General features: G+C 38.5%; 1 protein-coding gene across 1 annotated transcript in view; it reads left to right on the top strand.

Moving 5' to 3' along the window:
• The window catches only part of DYNC2H1 (dynein cytoplasmic 2 heavy chain 1), a 164,891-nt gene that overhangs the window by 124,955 nt on the left and 15,739 nt on the right, over nucleotides 1–24,197 (top strand). The window contains exons 84-85 of the mRNA XM_062615336.1: nucleotides 6,080–6,289; nucleotides 9,943–10,032. Coding sequence (XP_062471320.1) covers nucleotides 6,080–6,289; nucleotides 9,943–10,032 — 300 coding nt within the window. The remainder of the gene's footprint in view (nucleotides 1–6,079; nucleotides 6,290–9,942; nucleotides 10,033–24,197) is intronic.

Below are 24,197 nucleotides of genomic sequence, written 5' to 3'. Positions count from 1 at the left end.
CTAGCTACTCTATTTATAAATTCAAAGCTGTTTTTAAAATCAGCTACTTTTTATTCCAAAGGCAAAAAATGCTTAAAAGCTTGTTAATATGTAGACAGAGATTAAGTATGTTTTAGAACTTTTTATTCCAGTGTTGAGTATGTAGATCAAGGATTAATTCAAAAAGGATTATTTTACAAATACCTTGAAGATACTTATTGTACATGTAAATGTTGATGATTTTGAAGCATAGCAAAATTTACCACTTGACATAGGTTTGTCCTGTAGAATTTATACTTGAGTAATTGATCATGATCTTTAATTGTGAACATAATTTTATCTGTACACTCTCAATACCGTATGCTGATCACTTTTGTATTCTGTAATCTAGTGCCAAATTTAGATAAAATAATGGACAGCATTTGACTGGCTGTTTCTGTGGACTCAGAACTGTAGAAGCAGGATGCAGCTCTACAGATCTCAAGCTGCAGAGGATGGCTGGTGCCTCTTCCTGAGGCTGGGGCAGTAGGAAATGGTCTTCAGCCTGCAGGAGATGTATGCTTGGTGAGGATCTGTGTCATCAAATTAAGGAGCTGTTGAAGGAGTTCAGTGGACTTTGCAGCATCACAAATAGATTATCTGAATCTTTTCTGAAACACTGCGGTTTGAAGAGCCAAGCCCTCAACTTTGCTGTAGGTTGTGCCAGCAGAATTGCCCTTTATGTGAGAGGCCAGTAGGAATGCACGGGACTCAACCTAGAGATGTACAACATGCCAGCTGAGTTTGTAAATTAGGATTGAAAGTCAACATTATAGTGTTGGGCCCTTCTGCCCATCTGCTATGGCCCCTTCTTTCTGTGGTTAGAAAGAAGTAGATGAGACCTTTCTCGTTTGGAAGAAACCATACCTTTTTAGAGCCTGGTCTTTGTGAGGGAACTTCCTGGCAACTTATCCACCCTGGTATCTGCTGGAAGAATGGCATAGCAGGGCACAAGCAGTCCAGGAGGTTTCTGTAGCTCATTATGACAAATTCACAACTCAGGTAATGGAGGATCCGGTAAGGGAAGGCACTCTGCAGGACTCATACTTACCAAGAAGGAAGAACTTGCTGAGGATGTGAAGGATGGGGGCAACCTTGGTTGAAGTGACCATAAGGTGGTGGACCTCAGGAACATGAGAGGAGGGAAGCAAGCAAAAAAGCTTGCTTCCCAGAAAGTGGCTGGACATCACCTGCTGATAGGAAGTAGAAAGTAAATCTGCTTTGGTTTTGCTTCCTCATGCAGTCTTCCGTTGTTTTTTGGGTGTTTGGTGGGGTTTTTCCTTTGGTGTCTTCTTGTTTTTCGTTAAACGGCCGTTATTTTGACCAGTAGGATTTTTCATCTTACTTTCTCTCCCTGTCCTGCTGAGGAGGGGAGTGATAGAGTGGCTTGGTGAGTGTCTGGCATCCAGTTAAACTACCCTATGGCTATACCCCATGGCTGGGTATAGCTGGCTAGAATTAACTTTACAGGCTGTAATTTATTCAGATATTCTGAAATTCCTGAGCTGGGGAGTTTATTATTGTTTGTCTATCCATAACAATATATAGAATCATGGAAACTACCCCCCTTTCATTCACAGTTCATTAGTCCAGCCAAAATGCAGGCTCTGGAATCTTTCATTGAATTTTAGTTTAATCAAATAGATACTTAAAATCTGCTTTAAATCAGTGTGCTCCTATGTTGAAAGTTACAGAAGCAAACTTCCTCTTTTTATTTAGCTGTTCAGGGCTAATACAGATTGTCTTGACATTGTCATCTATATTAGCTTAATTTGAAAACATGTATTTTAATCCTTGCCTTTTGAAAATACCCTTGTACTGAATACTATCCTAAAACTGCTTCTACAGTGTCTTTCAGCATGATTTAATAATGGCTTAACTGTAATCATATTAATGACACTCTTATGAACCTGCTGTTAACTATATATGCAGTTGATCAGTATGTTTTCATGAAAGAATTTACTGAAAAATAATTAATAACTCATCAAACAAATGTTACACAAATTTAAAAAAAAAAAATCTTCATTAATGTGGAAGGAGGGCCTAGAACATCCTGTTGGCCAGGGCTGGGACATCAGAGTAGTTCAGTGAGCCTCTGTCCTCGTGACCGTTCTCTTCCCACATAGCCTTCTGCCATGACAATGTATGTAGATAAGGATCTATATAAACACTTCATTGTCACATAACTGGATCAGTTGGAAGTCACAGTCCAACAGGACTCAGGCATTGGCCATAGTTGCACAGCTTTCAAAGAAGCACAAAAAATATCAGGATGCAGTGGAGCTGCCTAAGTGTTTTATCATGTCCAAATGGCTGTCTGTCTTGAGTAGAGAGAGACAGGAACCAGTGCCATATTTTTGTTGTCAGGTGGATGCATTTTCTGCCTTGTTTCAGGAAAGCCCTTTAGTACCTCTCTGAAAGTTAGAAAGCCCACCCATAAAAAAAATTTGGAAGCAGCTGCTTCAAAATGATTTTTGCTGAGTATATGATCATAAACTGTCATGATGTCTTCTGCATTATTTTTTGTTGTGTTTGTAAACTTAAGGCTAACTATTTTCATGAAGTTGCATAGTGCTGCAAGACAAATGCAAAAGTAATTTGAAAATTAATGGGCTGTTGCTCTTTTATCTAAAACATTAGGAACCTCAGCTTTAACAAAAGAATTTTTTTTCAGCAGTGAAAGATTTGTGTAATAAACAGTGAGAGGCTAATATCTGAAAAAAATAGGCAGAGAGACTTGAAGGAAGAGGAAGAATAGTTACGTCACAAGGCTAGAAGGAAGTGTCTAAAATGCACCATCACCACCAAAACTGAATTTGGAATCAAATGTATAAATAGTGGATGTATATGAGTTTTATTTTTATTACATTTTTTACATGTCTGACAGTGCAATTTGCAGAACATACTGGAGTTTGAAAAAGCTTGAGTTTAGGAAGATAGCAAAGAAGAGCTCTGGAGCAGCTTAGATGAGATTATGTGAAGTATTATCTTGTAGAATCATAGAATAGTTAGGGTTGGAAAGGACCTTAAGATCATCTAGTTCCAACCCCCCTGCCATGGGCAGGGACACCTCACACTAAACCAAGGCTACGTCCAACCTGGTCTTGAACACTGCCAGGGATGGAGCATTCACAACCTCCCTGGGCAACCCATTCCAGTGCCTCACCACCCTAACAGGAAAGAATTTCCTCCTTATATCCAATCTAAACTTCCCCTGTTGAAGTTTTAACCCGTTACCCCTTGTCCTGTCACTACAGTCCCCAATGAAGAGTCCCTCCCCAGCATCCCTATAGGCCCCCTTCAGATACTTGAAGGCTGCTATGAGGTCTCCACGCAGCCTTCTCTTCTCCAGGCTGAACAGCCTCAACTTTCTCAGCCTGTCTTCATACAGGAGGTGCTCCAGTCCCCTGATCATCCTCGTGGCCCTTCTCTGGACTTTTTCCAACAGTTCCATGTCCTTTTTATGTTGAGGACACCAGAACTGCACACAATACTCCAGGTGAGGTCTCACCAGAGCAGAGTAGAGGGGCAGGATCACCTCCTTCGACCTGCTGGTCATGCTCCTTTTGATGCAGCCCAGGATACAGTTGGCTTTCTGGGCTGAGTGCACACTGCTGCCTTGTGTTCATTTTCTCATTGACCAACACCCCCAAGTCCTTCTCTGCAGGGCTGCTCTGAATCTCTTCTTTGCCCAGCCTGTAGCTATGCCTGGGGTTCCTCCGACCCAGGTGTAGGACCTTGCACTTGTCATGGTTAAACTTCATGACGTTGGCATCAGCCCACCTCACAAGTGTGTCAAGGTCCCTCTGGATGGCATTCCTTCCCTCCGGTGTATCAAGCAAACCACACAGCTTGGTGTCATCCGCAAACTTGCTGAGGGCGCACTCAATCCCACTGTCCATGTCAGGGACAAAGATGTTAAACAAGACCAGTCCCAACACTGATCCCTGAGAGACACCACTCATTACTGGTCTCCACCTGGACATTGAGCCATTGACCACAACTCTTTGCGTGCGGCCATCCAGCCAGTTCTTTATCCACCGAGTGGTCCATCCATCAAATTGATGTCTCTCCAATTTAGAGACAAGGATGTCATGTGGGACAGTGTCGAACGCTTTACACAAGTCCAGGTAGATGACATCAACTGCTCTACCCCTGTCCATCAGTTCTGTAGCCCCATCATAGAAGGCCACCGAATCGGTCAGATGTGTTTGTACTCAGATAGTAACAAAACTGAAAGAGGGAAAATTATCAAAGTCTCAAAATATACCTAATTTAATATTGGTAGCATAACGTAGTATTTAATGTTAAAGATTAGAACCTATCTTCAATTTCTTATGATTAGGAAAAGCGCTTAGTACTTCAACAGTTCTTCATCTTAATTCCAAAGCAGGTCATGAGAATATTTTTAAAGCTGATGTGAATTATATACATAATGGATTTTAAGGAAATATAGTAGAACGTTAAATGTATAAGCTGATATCGGTAGTCATGTTTAATTTTCCTATAAAACTGACAGATGGGTTGTTTTAAAAAAATCTCAGGAGAAAGCATTAAAAAAGGTGATGGAATGAATATGCAAGTCATAGGAGACTTATGTAAAAGATGAGGAACTTAGAGGCCTTTACTTTCAGTAAGTCAGTTGTCAGTTGTGAATCAAGATAGCATATGTGAAAGATTGAGCAAAACCTGCAAGTTGTGATGTCCTTGTTCTTCCTTATTTGTGCAATTAAACACTCCAGTAAGAAATTATCAACTAGCTTCTGCTAGCTGTACATTACATTTTATATAGGTTCAAAAAACTATGGTCTCAGAAACATTGAAGTGAAACTGGTACTGTGATTTCAGGATGTATGCAAAGACAAAATGCAAAACATAACATTTCTAAATACTGTATGTTTCTTACACTTTGAAAAGTAAATAACTTTGTTGTATACCATTTTAATGATGTGGGAGGGAAGACCTTATCATTCATTTTTCTGTCAGTCATAAACCAAAATATTTGTATTACTCTTTCACTTAGCTTTTCTCCTATTTTTGCTTTGTAGTTAAGTGCAGTGTGAGTTTGAAATGAAAAACAGGTGAAAGTTCTGACAAATTTAAAGTACCTGGGAATGATTATTGAGGCAGATATCTTGCATGTTCTGGAAAGCAAGATGCCATGTGACAATTCAGAAGTTTATTTAATCTAAAAAAAACCAAAACGCAACTGCTTGTTATTTTAGGAAGAGCTACTTCAGAGAAAGTAAAATCTAATTTTACTTTAACTAAATTACTAGAAATTGAAGTAGCAAAACACTTTTTTCCGCAAAGGCTAGGGTTTTCTTTTTACTTTTGTACCTTGTAGAATTTTCCAGCAAACGCTTAAATTCCATAACAGGAATTCAGGGCAGCATCTTGTCACATGTCAGGTTGGCAGTTTCAGAACACATGCTTAAAATATACTTATGTAATAAACTGCATAGGAATTAAGATTTGCAAAATGATACCATCTCTTGAAGTTATTGAATAAATTTGGATTTTCAGTGGCTGTAAGGGAACGGAAGTAAGTAATAAAAATGTCTGTGTGAAAGCAGCAGTACTTCTCAGAGTCTGAGCTACTCAGGGTTTACACATAAAATTTTATTTATGGTTTATGTTTTATTTTTTATTTATCTGTATTTAATTTGCTTCCAGGTCAAACTAGTCTTATCAAAGCAAGAGCTCTATCTGGCAGCATGGTTTATAGTAACCAGTACAATTTTGTATGCAACTGCTTTTTATTGACATGTTAACACAAATACTAAAAGCAATGATTCAGCTAAATGATGATTTTTCAGAAATTCCAGTACTTTTGAAGTAATAGGTAGACAGAGCTGTCTAAGAAGAGTGGTGCCTTTATTTACCATCTCAGGGACAGTCTGAAAGTATCATTAATCCAGCGTCAGAAAAGGGGGGATATCTGCATTACTTCAAGGCTAACAAGGTCATATGAAGTAATTGCGAATTAAACAAATAATACATTTTATAACATAATAGTTTGCCTGAGTTTATTAACTGGGCATCATGTGTTCTTCTTTAGAATTCTAACCTGATTCATCAGAAAGTGTCTCCTCCTGTGGAACAGCAAGGATCTCCAATCTTGTCATTCATTACTCTGGAACAGTTCAATGCCATTCGTCTTGTGCAAAGTGTCCATCAATCACTTGCTTCTTTAAGTAGAGTCATCAGAGGTACCTCCTTACTGACTTCTGAAGTACAAAGACTAGCAACTGCTCTGCTAAATCAGAAGGTAAGTCGTTTTGTCATGAATTTACATTACAAGCAATAAAGAGACCCAAGGGAACTGAACAAAATTCTGATATGCATTTTCATGTCATCAATTTTTCTAAGTTCTTTTATTGATAGACTCTAAAATTGAATTCTTACATTGATAGTGACTCTAAAACAGAACTATGTTTTTTTCTGGAATGAAACCTGAGAAAAATCTTGCTTCAAGGACTTGCAGAAGCTTCTGTGTATATTATACTTTTATCAAGCTTTCTCTGAAAGACAAATCCGATAAGATTAGAAGTGGTGGAATACTATTTCCATTTCAAATACCAAATCATGCTAGATAAATCAAGCATATTAGCCAATAGAGTTTTTTAAAATCTAAGTTTTACTGCAGTTGTAATCACAACTTGCTCTCTGCATTTACTCAGTATGGATTATTGCCCTATCACACCAGACAAGCTGTGCCTACCATACCATCCTATTATCTCTCCCTGTATTCTTGATATATGAGAAAAGCAGCTGAAATTTGTACATGTACTTTCTCCATGTTTTCTGGGCATGTTAATAAACTGGTACAATTAGTGACTGCAAAACATGATCTGTCTTTAATAACTAGATGATTGGATTCTAAAGATAGTCAAACACTGATGTGAAATGCTGTATTTTTATTTCACCTGCAGCAACTGATAAATTGTGTCAATGCTAATGCATTGATTTTGAGATTTGCCCTTAATGAATGGTAATTCCTATTAACATCTTGTTTATCTTCATGCGAGGAACAAGTACTGTTAAAAAAGATTGTTATACATTTATTGATCGATCAAATTTCTAATTAAAACAATAATTAAAAGCTTTATGTTTTCAGATTCACAAGACAGCATTTGTTAGCAAAATTGTAGTACAACTGGAATAAATTAACATTTTCATGTTAGCAACCTCATTGCCTTTTTAAGCATGTTTTGACGGCGTGGTAGAAATTGGTGCAAAGTGTAAGTCATAGTGAATGCATAGGATACATATAATGGCCTTTTTTAGTATTTATAGTTATATTTCTTGTTACTGAGTAAGAGAGTATGGCTTGCTTATGTATTTAAGCTGCACTCAAACTGGGAACAACAGGAGCTGTGAAGCTGATCACGGTCACTAAACTGCACTTAAAGATTATATTCATTTTTAGCTCTTACAAATATCAGTGCTTCCTGATGTATCGAACAAACTCTTTCTGGCATTTCAGCTGCTTACTTACCCACTTACCTTGACAGAGGTCCTTTTATTGGATTGTGACCATAAAGCAATCTTTGTAGCAGCCTTCCAGAGAAGCTAATGCCACTTTCTTGGCATGGCAGCTAAACCTCATGGCAGCTACACCTCATTATATTTATCATCTTAAAGTGATTTGTTTCATGTATTTTCTATACACTGTTCATGTATAGTTTAGTGTGGTCATGTGCTATGTAACAAAGGACTGTTTTTAAAAACTTGAATTTTAAAAGCATCAAGATCATAGCTGTTTTAAGATTATAGCACCTGAAGAAGCTGTTAGTTCCCCAATAGAAACATGAAGCTCAATAAATACATGACTTGTAATGGTTTCAGTGGTGTGGCTTATTTGTGCAAAATCGATATGTTAGTATACCCTGAAATGTGCTTCCATACTAACAATTATCTAAGCTATTACTTTAAATTTAATTTAGTGATATATTAGCAATATTAGGTGAATGCCTTCTACATGATAGATTGGTGAGCTGCCTGTAAATCCATACGTAGCAAAAGACTCTGCAAAAATGCAAGGATAATGTGTTGTACTTTGAGTTTAAAATACAAAAAAAAAAAAATTAAAAAAAAATCATGATCATGAAAAAAAATAACCACCATACATTTGACTGTGCTTTATTAATTGTCTTGCGTGTTTTCTAGTTTATTCAACTTGTTTATCAATGACCTGGATGAAGGGCTAGAGCTCATAGCAAATTTGCTGATGGTACAAAGCTGGGGGAGAGGCTGATACACCTGAAGGCTGTGCTGCCAGCACAAGGACCTTTATAGGCTGGAGAACTGGACAGAGAAACCTAATGAGGTTCAACAGTGGCAACTACAAGGTGCTGCACCTAGGACGGAGGAACCGCCAGTACCAGTACAGGTTTAGGGCTGACTTACTGGAGAGCAGTTCAGCAGAGAAGGACCTGGGAGTTTTGGTGGATATCGAGTTGACTGTGAGCTGGCAGTGCACCCTTGCAGCCCGGAGGGCCAATAGTATCCTGGGGTGCATCAGGAGGAGTGTGTCCAGCAGGCTGAGGGAGATCCTCCCCCTCTACTCCACCGTGGTGAGGCCACATCTAGAGCACTGCGTCCAGTTCTGGACTCCTCAGTACAAGAAAGGCAAAGAGCTACTGAGAGGGTCCAGTGGAGGCCACAGTGATGATCAGGAGTCTGAAGCATCTTTCTTACAAGGAGAGATTGAGGGAGCTGGGCCTGCTTAGCCTAAAGAAAAGACTGCGAGGGGATCTCATTAATGCATATGAATATCTCGGAGGCAGGTTCCAGGAGGATGTTTCCAGACTTTTCAGTGGTGCCTAGTGACAGGATGAGGAGCAATGGCTATAAACTAAGCCACAAGAAATTTCACCTCAACATGGGGAAGAATTTCTTTATGTTGAGGGTGGCAGGGCACTTAATAGGCTGCCGAAGGAGGTTGTAGAGTCTCCGTCTCTGGAGACATTCAAAACCCACCTGGACATGTTCCTGTGTAACCTGCTCTAGGTGGCTTGGACTAGATGGTCCCCAGAGGTCCCTTCCAACCCTAACAATTCTGTGATTCTGTGGTTATTAATTAGTGTTCCCAGATCCAGATATTTTCTTTGTTTTATCTATAAAAGGTACACATTTAATATTTACTTTGAAAGATACTTTTTCTGACAAACTTCTGTGATCATATTTAGACAGTCTGTTCAGTACATATGCTTTTAGATTGTAAACCCCCTTGAAAATACAGCTGTAAATGTTACACAGTATAAAATGTTTATTCTGTTCAGTATCTTCAGTATTGTGTGATATCCCACAGATAATGATTTATATCAATTCTCTTTCACATAAATAGGACAATTTTGCAGAGTCAATTTCAGTATGGAGTAGGTAGTTATGTTTTTATCCTTATTTTATAAGGAGGGAATCTAACAGAGGACCTTTACAGCTTTTCTTTTTGAAGTCAGTGAGAAATTTGTACTGAAGGTCTTGCAGGATTCTATTCTCAGGTGTTCTACAAACACTTTAACATGATGAGAGAATAATCATGTGGAAGAGTCACTTCACTACAGAGCAAAACAGCTACATGTTCAAGTCTGAGAAGTCAGCAGGAAAGGAGTGAGAACCTGTGGTTGCAGGTGAACGATGGATCATGGCTTTCCAAGAAAAACTCAGCTTAGGCCTTTTCTGAGTGTTTGTGGTTACTGGATAGCAGAAGTTCTTGTAAGTTATCCATCTATGTTCCACATAACTAATTAGTGGGAATACGACCTTCCTATTAGTGGTTGTTTGCTTTGAACAATATACTACTCATACAGCTTTTTCCTTTGTAGATATATTTAATCTCCAGGTTATAGAATTTTGTTCAAAATGCTAGCTTAAAATGTAATGATGATGGTTTTTTCATGAAATATATTTGTATTTCAGTGTCCCATCACATGGCAAAGCAAGTGGGAAGGTCCAGAAGATCCTTTACAATATCTTAGAAGTCTTGTAGCCCGAGCACTTGCTATACAGGTAATTTTAAAGAGTCATTTTACCTCACTACACTGATGTTCAGCGACACGGTATAGTATGTGAATTGCACTACAGCAAGCCTTTAGAAACTCAAATCCCAGGGATTTTTGGATGTGTGAAAAAGCATATAAAAATTTAAGGATAGATGAGAAATGTGAAGACAGCAGACTGAGCAATTTGAAGTCAGTAAATTTAAATACAGTAATGTTGTTTGTTGCTTCACAATAGATTTACATCTTAGATTTTAATCATTTATCTGATGAACTGTGGGGAAAAAAGAAATATTTACTGAGATGAATCTTTACATCAAAGTCAAGACATAATCTTTAATTTGGTAGAGAGTTATGTATAAAGAGAAAAAGTGAAGCAATTCTAATAGAGCTAATGTGGAAATTCATAGAAGATTAGTCTTTGAGGCAAATAAAGAAAACACCTACATTCTCCAGGTTTACAAGTGGCTATAGTAGAAGGTTCAGGGCCCAACAGCTTTGTCAATCTACATTCTGACAGTAAAAAATATAAATTTTAGTTAAGGTAAATTTGTCTATATTTTGACAGAAGAGGTATTTTTAAGCTAATAGGCAGACAAATAAAAAGGTCATTTATCTAAATTAATTAGAATTTAAAGGAACAGATTTCATTATGTTGGATATATAGAGAGGAAGCTCTGAGAATCTTCCAGAGAAGAAGGTTCCTTTAGGAGGGACAGATCTTCGATTACCTCCAGGCAGTAAATAGAAAGCTGCTGGTTTTGACCTTGATTAACACAGTCTTATCCAGTGGGATATGAAGAAGATTTCTGTGGACATTAGTGTTGACTGTCAGATTCAGAAGGAATATTTGAGGGACACATGATTTCTAATCATTACTTTTTCAAAAACTATCGGATGTTTCCGAAGTATTAATAAAATTCTTGTTATGCAAACCATTTCTTCTGGCTAATGTTTAACTTTTCTTTATCCTTTCCTTCACAAAAAGGCTCAAGTTATATAAAGTGTAAATGTGTATAGCAATAAGTGATAACGCAAATTCAGATGTTATTTTGTCATATAGCTAGAGTTGAACTCAGTCCCTTTTGTCTTTTGCCTGACTATTGTAGTCATCATTATTAAAAAAGCATCATTTGTGGTTAAATTGGCAGTGTTGGTACCCTGCAGTTTACACCTTCTGCCTTTACTTGGTTCTGACCAAACTGCACACAATTTTCCTTACTACACAACCTTTTTTTGAAGTAGAAGCCTGAGATTAGAGTTCAAGCATCTGTGTGGAGTGCACCTTCCATGGAAAGTAGCGATAATGTGTAAGAGTGTAACAGGATGAAATTAGTTTTACAGTAATAGATGATTTTCAACCAAGCATATTCAAAAAGGTCTTATTTCCATATATTACTACAGTGAAGTATTGACAAATGTGCAGCATTATATTACCATGATAGTAATCTTCCTTTCTCATTGTTCAAACTCCTGACAAAATTGTACACTTGGATTGCTTATTTTAATGAAAGTTATTATGAAGAAATCATTTACCATTTTTAATGTTTATTTACTTTAAGAGAGGGACAGATTATTAAGGCAGAGCTTTACAGTAGACATTTACGTGTATCCATAAACAATAAATTGTGTTAATTTTTGTTAGTGACAACAGAAAGTAGTGACAAATGACCAGGTACTGGTTCTTACATATTTTTTATGTTTTTTTTAATGTCAGATATGTCATGAAGTTTTATTTGAAGCACTTCTTACTAATAGCATTATCAGTCTGTTTTGCTTCTCACGCTTCTAGTCAGATCACATCTGAAAAAAAAAATCTGGGTTTATTTTTGCATGTATTTTACTGAAAAATGTTGATCATTTCTAATTATGCATTTCAGCTGAATCATCCTTTTCCTTAAATGTGATTCCAATTCATATTTGTTTATATTATACCAAGATCTTGATTAGCCTTGATCATTTTTTAATTAACATTCCTTTTTTGTGACTTTTCATTATTGATTTTAAAAATGTAATTTCTTATTAATTATGTCTAGATTTAGTATTCAGAAATTCAATAAAGTCTTCAATTAAGATTTTCTCATACCTCTGAAAACTATGTTTAGATTTATATTTCAATAAAAGCCGTAATTTGGATGGGTTTAGTTTTATATGACCATCTGCATCATCATAGGTATTTGATATTCATACCTCCCTCTGTTTCATTCACTACAAGATCTTGACATCTGCCTTCACCTTTTGAGACAGGTTGGATTTAGATATTTTTCAAGAGGAAAATAGGAGACATTGAAGTCATACTGAAAGATTGCATCTACTAAGGATGCAGTAGGTCTCTCCTTAGGTTATTAGTTAAAGGCTGCCTTCATCAGGGTTTTGGGAGGAACCCAAAATGTAGGCCAGATGGTAGAGTAATTATAGCAGAATTTTTAGAAGTGTAAAGATGTTCTGGGAGCATTACACAACAACAGACAGAAAAACAACAGGTGCTGCATTTCTCAGGTCTGAATTCAGTCAGTAAATGCAAAATAAAAAAAAGGAAATCTGCCTACTTAAAAGTGTGAACAAGTCATTATATGCAAAATGCAATAGACCCATGTTTTGCAGTGTATTATGTTGTGCTGATAGAGCTGATGGAAATACGTGATTTCTCCCCAGGTGTCTTAATATTTGGATGTTAGCTTTTTCTTGCAATTGAAATAAAATTTCTCTTTATTGCATATTCTTCCAAGATGTTCGGAATACTTTCAATTAGCGACGCTGACATTCAACTTTACAGTATTGTGTTTCAGCTTGTCTGTCTACAGTGATTTATTTGCTATCAACATTGAGATATGAAGGTTATGAATCATCATAGTTCTTTGTGTTGGTTGTAATTCTTGGTCCCTTATACTCAGTTTCCTTATGGTGGGATCGTAAATGCAATCTGTGGTTTCCCTCTCTTGTGCTACATGATTATAGCTCAGTAATAACATACGTCAGTGTATAATGGAATTTGTCCATCTCAGTGTTAGATAAGTGTGTTCTCATGGCCATGGATACCAACAAGAGATAAAGAGAGAAAAGACCCAGAATACACTATTAAGAGGCAAAACAGCAGCCCAGGCAAATGTCAGCTGAGTATCAACATCGGAAGATCTTTCAGGTCAATAAATTGGAACTTTCTGTTCAAGAAGAGCTAAATAAAGAGCTTAATTGCACTTCTTCCACAAAACCACCTCTTATTCCAACAATACCTTACATTTTAAATGAAAATATTATTTCACTCTTCTGAACTGAGCTGCTTCTAAGTCATGTATAAAACCAGTTCTTCCTTTGGAAGGCTGTTTGGTCAACTGCTGAAAGGCCTGCAGTGTACACTGAAAAAGGAGGACTGTTCAGCTCAGCCTCATAAATACTACTCAGAGTTCTAATCAAGGAAATGTTTATGAATACTGATTTTTTTTATTTTTCTAAATTATGAAAGTTTTTGTGTGTTGATCTATAGTATATAGTATAGTATTAGTGTAGTGTCGTATAGTATAAAAAATTGTATTTATCAAGAGACTTGTATATATCTCTTTGGGATGCTGCTATCACAGGAATCACAGGATAGTTAAGTTTGGAAGGGACCTCAAAGATCAGACGGCTTCAGTCCCTCCCTCCTCCTTCCCCTCCACGCCAAGGTTATCTCTTGTTCCCTCTGAGGGAAACCTAGGGTTTTAACATTTAATTTCAATACCAGTTTGACCCCATAGTGTGAGATGTTTTACTAATCTTTTACTGTTTGAGGTAGAATGACTTTGTTTCTGTTTTGGAACCCTTACTATTTCTCTGTTTCAACAATTATATCCCCAGAAAGTTAGATTGGTCACCCGAAGTATATAAAGTTTGAACTCTTGGAAGTTGCCTGCTGAAGCTACTACAAAACCTTCTGGGAATAGGAGACCTAGTAGTATTCCTTCACACCCAAGGCACCTAGGCAAAGAGGCTCAGTTTTCATTCACTGTTAACATGCAGAAAGTCTGCTCTTCTAAAGCCAAGGAAGTAAATTCTGCTGAATTTTCACAGAGTTAAAGAACTCTGAGGACCAGCCTATAAATCAGTCTTCATCAGTAGATAATATGCACATAAAATCTGCGAAGTACAGGGTGAGCTTGAATCCCAAACTAGGCATGCACACAGGCTCTGCACAGACACAGCTAAACACACCCAGGTTAGCATAGAATGACAATACCTTTACAAGCAGCAGCATAAACACACAACATGAATAGCCCTATCCTATTTCTGTGATTCCTTGCTCAGGGAAAATATCGTTCACACTTACTGCTGACTTTTGTTCTCACTAGTGTCTTGCTTCAAGTCCCTCAGCCTGCAGCATGCAGCTCTCAAACCTCTCATCCTTGTCAGGGTCTGATTGGAGAAAAACCCTAGTGCCGGACCCTATTTCAGTTTGTGATCCCAAGAGTGAAATTAAGATAAAAACAAGGTCAGGTACCGTACTTGGAGAGTTTATTACAAATTACAAAAAGACAGTTATTGTAAAAAAGGGAAAATATTGTAATAATGGGGGTAGCGATAGGACAGATTGAAAAAAAGGGAAAAAATGAAACAAGAATTCGGGGTGCAGAGAAACAGAGAGAGAGAGAGATAGTCACCACCGTGGATCCAGCGGTGTCCCAGGGATCCGTTGTCGTCGTTGGTGGTGGTGGGAGTTCTTCAGGGTTCATAGTCTCGTAGTGTCAAAGCAGAGGGTCTCCCAAGAGTTCATCAGTGGTGGGTGTCCTTGTGGAGGCATCCTTCTGGAGTCCCTTTGAAGGCACCCATTTTGGTGTTTTGTTACTCCCCCTTTTATATTCCTGTTCCTGGTGGACCAGATTTTCTGGTCTTGCAGCCAAATGCAGGGTGTTTGCACACACACAGGTGTCTGAAGCAATTCTTGAGATAATGGACAGCAATTCCTCACACCAGTCCTGGAGGTAATGGATGGAAGAGTGTCATCAGCTCTTTCTCATTCATCCCTCAGGCAATGGACTGTGGAGTCCCAGTTCAGCTCCTCACTCCCTTCTCCCAGGCAATGGATGGTGGAGTCCCAGTTCAGCTCCTCACTCCCTTCTCCCAGGCAATGTATGGAAGAGTCTTATCTCAACTCCTCCCACCCATCTCTTCTTAGACAATGGTTGGTGGAGTCCTGTTTCAATTCCTCACACCAGTTCTTGAGGCAATGGAAGGAGGAGTCTTAGCTTTTTCCCACTCATCCCTCAGGCAGTGGATGATGGAGTCCCATCTCAGCTTATGCTACCAATCTTTGAGACAATGGACAGTGGAGTCTGATTTCAGGTCCCTCTCTCACAATCCTCCTGCTGGCTGGTGCTGCCAGAAGTTTGCTAGTGGATTCCCTTCTCCCAAATAGGGAACAAACACACACAAAAATGACTAAAAATAAAGCTACAGGGGATAGGACAGGCTCTGGTGATCAGGTGCAAGGTTGGCCAAAGTGTACTGTCCAGCCGCCTCCCTGTGTGCGGCATGTGCTATTATACTTCTGTCTGTTTTCCCATTCTTATTCATCCCCCATCCACCTTTGGCTCTTCCCCTAAATATCCTATCATAAATCTTGTACAATCCCAGAATTGTCATGTTCAGTCCCAAAATTCACCTACCTGTGCACTCCATAATAAGGCCTATACCTCTTTAAGTAATCCCATGCTGTGTGGGGGGTATTTCAGAGTTTTCTCTTATTATAGATTGCTGTAGTAGATTTTGCAGCATAGACAATAGCTTAACAGTTTGTCTTTTATGATCTTAGGAGTAGCTGATTCAGGTGCATTAGGTTGGCTGTGTTCCCTACATTGTCACTGTTTCTGTTACCAATCTCTATTTGAGCAGCTCTTACCTAGGTATCTGTACAGTGCAGCATACTTAAGGTTTATTATTCTAGTATTAAATCACAAAAAATAATAAAAATATTGTGGTTTAAATTTACCCATTCTGTTACTTTAATTCAAATTTCCACCTTATGATGAAGAATTAGCATTTTTCTGTTGCTTTTCTTGGCTTCTCCTCTTTAGCTGTCATGAATATCAAAACAGAAATACAACTGCAGCCTAACATTATCTGCTAAGAAAGTGAGCCTTAATTGGCTCCCACAGCCCTCATCACATTGCAACATGATTTAACTTTGTTCAGAATTTATCAGCCAGGATATATCTATCAAGACCTTTTTCACTGCAGAATGAATTGCTTTAAATGGTAATATTTTTTGACTCAATGAGCACGGATTATCTCAAGTTTTGGGAAAACACTTTGCTTTATGCATGGAAAAACAGTTTTTAGAAAGCAGCATTGGAAAACGGAAAGATACCTCTACTTGCATTTCACTTAGTTTCATTGTGAGTAGTTGAAGTTTATTCCCAATGAAGTTTAGATGTTCTGTTAAATTGAGGCATCCACAAATTACGGCTTTTTCTATGAAATCAGGCTTAGATGTTTTGAAGCAGAATTCTGTTTCAACAGAATTCAGCTGCTGTTACTTAAAGTCTCAGAATTCTAAGCATGTTCAGTGAGAGTGGCTTTTCTTATTTAATTTTTAAACACTAGGTTGTAAGCAGAAGTTGGAGCAGCCTCCTTTATCATACCACTAACCTGTTGTGCAGCTGTCTGATTGTGCAATATTGATTGCAGAAGACGGTCACTTACAAAATGGTTTTTATAAGTGTTGTGTAAAAAAGAAGAAAACCCCAGGTCATTGCCTTGATGCACTTTCTGAGAAATTACCTTATTTTAAAGAAAATCTTATTTTAAACAATTTTTTCTAACCTAAGATTAAATTTAAAGGAACTAGATTTAGTATTCTCTATTTCTTTATGGATGCAAGTTAGTACTTATACACTCTATAATTTACAAGAAATTGTACCATGTATTATATAAGATGTAAAGCTGTAGCTGATATATTTTATTTAATCTAATAAAATGATCACCATTCACTGATTTTTCTCCTTAAGCTACAAGATTAATGTTCACAATACAGGAAGAAAGTGTATGCATTTAAATGGTTAAAATTAAAGTGTAGATTGCTCAGTTTCTAATAACTTCTTTTTCATTGTATCTCTTTCCTTTATCATGGACAAAGGTGCAAAAAAGAAGACAGAGTAAAATGGATAGTCTTGTTGGACAAAAGGTCAAACAAAAAAAAGGTTAATTATAGTACAAGTAGAAAATGTTATTATCATTTACATATGAAAATGGGTTTCATTATGTTATCCTGTCAAAGACTTTTGTAATTTTAAAATCCAGATATTAATAAATGAGAAGGCTGCAACACATGCTAATATGGCAATTTGCAGGTACATTCATTGATCTCCTTTGTTTTTTTCTAGACCACTCAGTTGCAGTAACTTGCACTTCTGATCATCATTATGTTGACGCAAATATTGTGTCTACTAATAAGCAATCCATTCAAAAATCCTTATTGTTTAATTTATAATTGTTACGCATGCATGCATAGAAATAAATTTGAGTACAATTTCTTGTAACTTATGGAGTAACTAAATATGATCTTGGTTCTGTTTTGAACTGTATGTGTTTTAGTAGGAACTTGCTTGGTGAAATAGTTTACAAAATATTTCATTGCTTGATTTGAGATTTTAATTTAAATGATACCATATAACTATTCCTTAAATAGCATTTGCAGATATATATTAAAAAGAAAGTCTATTTTCTAATAGAAACACATTGCTATTCTATAACTGAGCATTATCCCTAATTACCAGTCTTTTTGGCATTTCTTTGGGGGATGACAGAAATGTAGCTGTCTGTTGACCGATCTTTCTCTCTTGGAAAAAGATTTCATATAGCTGAATTTGAAATGACAAGAGTTTCATATTGTATTCCTGTGCAAATATATATATATAAAAGTAAAGTTTCAGAGCTGTCATGTCAAATTTAGTTTGTGAAGGAAAAGTTTCATGAAAGCAATTCTTGACGAAATCCTTGTTTGTCTGTTATTGCAGAGTAGTTTTACTCTTGGGAATTCACGTTCAAATAAAGCAAGCCATGCAGGATGCAAGTGCACTCAGCAACTCTGTTTTCATTACTATTTTAAAACAGGAGTAAACACAAAAACAGAGGGATTCTGGTTTGGGTCATGGGGTGGTTTTTGGTCTTCTTGGTATGGTCTTTGCCTATAAATGTTCAGCAAGTTATATAATTCAGGAAAAACAAAACAAAATCTTGAGTCAAAGCAGAAAAGTTCTTGAGAGTGATAGGAAGCTTAGATCCAGAGAGGTGGTGAATGCACCATCCCTTTGAGACATTCAAGGCCAGGCTGGATGTGGTTCTGGGCAACCTGATCTAGTTGAAGGTATCCCTGCTCATTTCAGGGATGTTGGACTAGATGACCTTTAAAGGTCCCTTCCAGCCCAAACTATTCTATGATTCTATCCCCATTTTAGGCATGTAAGTGACACTTGAAGTCAGGGAGGTTAGATATAGAGTCATACAATCATAGAATAGTTAGGGTTGGAAAGGACCTTAAGATCATCTAGTTCCAACCCCCCTGCCATGGGCAGGGACACCTCACACTAAACCAAGGCTACGTCCAACCTGGTCTTGAACACTGCCAGGGATGGAGCATTCACAACCTCCCTGGGCAACCCATTCCAGTGCCTCACCACCCTAACAGGAAAGAATTTCCTCCTTATATCCAATCTAAACTTCCCCTGTTTAAGTTTTAACCCGTTACCCCTTGTCCTGTCACTACAGTCCCTAATGAAGAGTCCCTCCCCAGCATCCCTATAGGCCCCCTTCAGATACTTGAAGGCTGCTATGAGGTCTCCACGCAGCCTTCTCTTCTCCAGGCTGAACAGCCTCAACTTTCTCAGCCTGTCTTCATACGGGAGGTGCTCCAGTCCCCTGATCATCCTCGTGGCCCTTCTCTGGACTTGTTCCAACAGTTCCATGTCCTTTTTATGCTGAGGACACCAGAACTGCACACAATACTCCAGGTGAGGTCTCACCAGAGCAGAGTAGAGGGGCAGGATCACCTCCTTCGACCTGCTGGTCATGCTCCTTTTGATGCAGCCCAGGATACAGTTGGCTTTCTGGGCTGCGAGCACACACTGAAGCCAGCTTATGTTCATTTTCTCATTGACCAACACCCCCAAGTCCTTCTCTGCAGGGCTGCTCTGAATCTCTTCTTTGCCCAGCCTGTAGCTATGCCTGGGGTTCCTCCGACCCAGGTGTAGGACCTTGCACTTGTCATGGTTAAACTTCATGACGTTGGCATCAGCCCACCTCACAAGCGTGTCAAGGTCCCTCTGGATGGCATTCCTTCCCTCCAGGGTATCAACAAAACCACACAGCTTGGTGTCATCCGCAAACTTGCTGAGGGCGCACTCAATCCCACTGTCCATGTCAGGGACAAAGATGTTGAACAAGACCGGTCCCAACACTGATCCCTGAGAGACACCACTCATTACTGGTCTCCACCTGGACATTGAGCCATTGACCACAACTCTTTACGTGCGGCCATCCAGCCAGTTCTTTATCCACCGAGTGGTCCATCCATCAAATTGATGTCTCTCCAATTTAGAGACAAGGATGTCATGTGGGACAGTGTCGAACGCTTTACACAAGTCCAGGTAGATGACATCAACTGCTCTACCCCTGTCCATCAGTTCTGTAGCCCCATCATAGAAGGCCACCCAATTGGTCAGGCAGGATTTCCCCTTAGTGAAGCCATGCTGGCTGTCACCAAGCACCTTGTTGATTTTCATGTGCCTTAGCATGCCTTCCAGGAGAATCTGCTCCGAGATTTTGCCAGGCACAGAGGTGAGACTGACTGGCCTGTAATTCCCCGGGTCATCCATTTTCCCCTTCTTGAAAATGGGGGTTATATTTCCCTTTTTCCAGTCGTCGGGAACTTCACCTGACTACCATGATTTCTCAAATATGATGGCCAGCGGCTTAGCAACTTCATTCTCCAGCTCCTTCAGGACCTGTGGATGGATCTCATCAGGACCCACGGACTTGTGCACGTTCGGATTTTTAAGATGGTCTCGAGCCAGATCCTCTCCTCAGTGGGCGCAAGGTCTTCATTCTCACAGTCCCTGCATCTGCCTTCCAAGACTTGGGTGGTGTGGTCAGAGCCTTTGCCAGTGAAGACTGAGGCAAAGAAGTCATTCAGAACCTCAGCCTTCTCCAAATCCTGTGTGGCCAGTTCTCCTGAGAGCTTCCTGAGGGGGCCTACATTCTCCCTAGTCTGTTTTTTATTTGCTATGTACCTGAAGAATCCCTTCCTGTTATCCTTAATACCTCTAGCCAAGTTTAATTCTAACTGGGCCTTGGCTTTCCTAACCTGGTCCCTAGCTTCCCGGACAACATCCCTGTACTCTTCCCAGGCCGCCTGTCCTTGCTTCCACTTATTATAAGCCTCTTTTTTTTTTCATTTGAATTTTCCTCAGGAGCTCCTTATCCATCCAAGGAGGTCTCCTGGCCCTCCTGGTGCACTTCCTTCTAGTTGGGATATACACTTGCTCTACTGAATGTTCCCCTGTGTGTTCAGCTGAGTGCTGTAAGTAACAACTTAATTAGAATTTGTGCCTTACATGGAGGAGAATGTGTAATAGCACATTTGCAGGCAGTGATATGTTTATATTGTTAATTCTCCATAGTCACTCTGGACTAAGAGCGTTATGATTCAACAAAGAATCCGTTCTCTGCATCTGAGCTTGAGTTTCAAAATTGCCCTCATGTTTGTACTGTTGTACAGTGTTGTATATGCTTTTTCCTGCACATGCCATGTATTCTCTATAATTACTATTTTCAGTGTCATTTCTAATATTTCATGATCTCATATAATAATCAACTGAAATTGCCTGCATATCAGGAAAAATGCAGTAAATAATTTAGAACTGAACTCAATATTGTTCATTATTAAGACTTTCAGATTGTGCAGCTAGAAAAAAGATTTATTCAGTGATGTGTATTCATGTATTCTCATCAGACGGAGAAAGTAAAAATTGATGATTTGAATATATCAACAAAAGAATCCATCAAGGAAAAAATACAGTGAGAGGTTACTAGAATAATAAAATTATGTTGCTTATTAGCTGCAAGTTTGCTAAAAACGTGTCATCCATGATATCATAGAAATGCAAAATTCTCAATAAGCTTATGAAACCTCAAAGGGAGTTGTTATTTCTTCCTGTTCTGCATTTATGAGGCCACATCTGAAGCACTTGTCCAGTTTTTGGCTGTTTGGTTCAAAACATTACCTGGATTATGCAGACAGCTTTGTGGAACCTCCGCTTTGGAAGATACACAGAACTAGAGTAGACAACACCCTGACAGTGAATTTGTCCCTACTTTGAGCTGCCATTGGATCAAATGACTTTCAGAGGTCTCTTTCAACCTAACTTCTACAATTTTGTAATTTATAACTTCGTCACTGTTCCTTTTGGGTCAGATGTGCTCTAATGAATATGCACTTGATTTGTACCAATTCTGTGTAGTACTTCTCTCTTAAATGTTAAATATTCAGTTACATACACTTACTAAAATCAGCCAAGAGAAAACAGACAGAAGTTGTGAGAAGGGAAACTCTAATCAGGTATTTGTAAGGAAAAATCATGTTGACGATGGTCAGACACTGGTACAGGTGGTCCAAAAAGGCTGTGGAATCTCTATTGCTTAATTATTGCTATTTAAAATCATATTGAAACAAGCCCCTGAGCAACCTATTGTAGGCTGGCCGTTGTTTGAGGGTGGGGAGTTTGACTAGAAGATCTCTGGAGCTCTTCCAACCCTAATTATTCTGTAATTCCATGATACTGTAGGACGCTTCAAAATACCATGCAGTAGGTATCAAAATGACATAAACATTGCTGCCAAATGTTTAATTTTATGAATAAATTATTTATATAACAGAAATAATTTTAAAACTGAAATATAAGACAAAACAAAAACAACAACCAACCATACAAAAAACAAAGAAAACCCAAACAAACACGCATTTAAAAATAAACCAAAAAAGTTCTGTTTTTCCCTTAAGTTACTCTATAAAGTCTATGTCTCCAGGTTACTTCCTGAGAACAGGTTTGAATGAAGCTTCATGCCATGCTACTGCTTTTCAGCACTGTCTTAGCCCTCAAGTGTGACAGGACAGCTTGACAGTCCTTTTGGGGTTAGCCACCAAAAAATTCCCTTTCCTGTTTAAAGAAAGGTTTTACGGGCTTCAAATTTCTGATATACTCTACTTGAGATACCTTTACTCCAAATGCCTTGGCTTTACTATGTAGGAACGAACAACATACCAATTAAAAAAATTCCTGTGGCTACACAGTTACGCTTTGTTGAACGATCCATTTGACAGTCTGAGCAGTAATCCTGTGCTGCACTGTTGTGTTCAATGGAGTGTAAGTATCTTTAGTATGAGCCAGCATGGTGTGTCACCGTATCACAGAAATGATACAGAAATGGCCATGCAATCCTGGAGGTCATTTGTTTAGAATGGGGTTGCATCAGCCGCTGTTTCTGTTCTGTGATCTCTTTTTTCCAGAGCCAGATGAGAAGGCTCTGGGGAGACATCAGAGCACCTTCCAGTTCCTAAAGGAGCCTGCAAGAGGGGGGTTTTTTACAAGGGTCTGTAGTACACAGGGCAAGGGGGAATAGCTTTAACTGAAAGAGGGTTGATTAGACATTAGGAAGAAATTCCTCACTGTGAGGGTGAGGCACTGGTACAGGCTGCCCGAGAAGTTATGGCTGCCCCATCCCTGGCAATGTTCAAGACCAGGTTGGATGGGGCTTTGAGCAACCTGGTCTAGCAAAAGGTGTCCCTACCCATGACAGTGTGGTTGAAACTGATATTTAACCCTAACCATCCTATGATTCTATGATTCCATGCTTCCTTTTAGTTATACCAGCACCATCATAATATAGATTTCAACATCCCTGCTCCAGAGCTCCACAAAGGAATTATTTCTGAGGTAGTCCTGGCTTTGTTCAAGGATTAGGGTAGACAGTCTTGTCTGTTATCAGGAAATGAATTTTATGTGCTGCTGTGTTTTCTCCCCTGCAACTTCTTACCAGTGAAGGTGGGAATTAGGACATAATGTCTTTCAAAAGGAGAGAATACTTGAAGTTTCTTTGAATGTTTGTCCCCTTTGCTTTTCATGTTTTGTAATTTCTGGTTCTGGTTCTAGCTGTTATACTACCTTACCCAGTTATACTCTTTGTAACTGCAAATGCAGTTTAGCACCTAGTAATTGATGTACTTAGCTGTGGAGAAAGAAAAGACTAGAACACATGAAGCATGAGGATTGCCTAACTTGATACTGTGTTTAGTGATCATATAGGAAATATATGAATGTAGATATTTTTTACATGCATCAATCATGAACTTGTCAGTATGATGTTACACTTCTTATGCAGCATCATCATTCTGGCATCCTTATTAAATATAGGAAACAGCAATTCATGGAAAGTTCCTGTTTTGATAAAAATAAATTAATACAGAAACTGGAATGAGATCACATTTGCTGATGCTTCCGTCAGCTATACCTTACTGCATATCTGCTTCTGTCACAGCATGGTTTTCACACTTCCTGAACAAACACGGGGTTTCTAGGCATGTCAGCTGAAATAAAGAAATACTAGTATTTTATTTCGAGTAATAACCAGCAGTTTTGGTCTGAATAATAATAATAATAAATAATAATAATAATAGAGGACAAAAATAATAAAAATAAAAATTAGACTGCAAGTTAAATTCCTGTGTTACTTACCATTTAAAAGATACTATGTGCCAACATGTTATCATATGCCTGAAATACTGCAGTATTCACATGTTCATTTAATAAAAGATAACTACTTAAGGAATAAAAGCTCAAGTATTTCACATACCAAAAAATTACCACAAGGGTGCAAATTGTTGTATGCCAGTTTCTCTTGGGAAGCTACTTGTTACTCTCTCTGTGCTCAATGCCAGAAAAAATACCTCTATTCCATTTCTCGGAGAACAAGTCAATTACTCCTGCTGGCATTTACCACTGTCAGCCCTTAGGAGCACACCTATAAAACAGTCGCTGCACTGTGAGGGAAACAGGACTCTGACATAACTGCTGGATTGACTTTTGCATAATCTAAATTCTGGTTAACTGAATACTTACTGCCCTTATCCAAAGTCCTGGATTTTGGGTG

This window comes from Pezoporus occidentalis, unplaced genomic scaffold (assembly GCF_034315485.1).
Source record: "Pezoporus occidentalis ecotype Australia unplaced genomic scaffold, CSIRO_AGI_Poc_V1 ctg18, whole genome shotgun sequence".
Lineage (NCBI taxonomy): Eukaryota > Metazoa > Chordata > Aves > Psittaciformes > Psittacidae > Pezoporus > Pezoporus occidentalis.
This window is presented reverse-complemented; position numbering and strand designations above follow the sequence as displayed.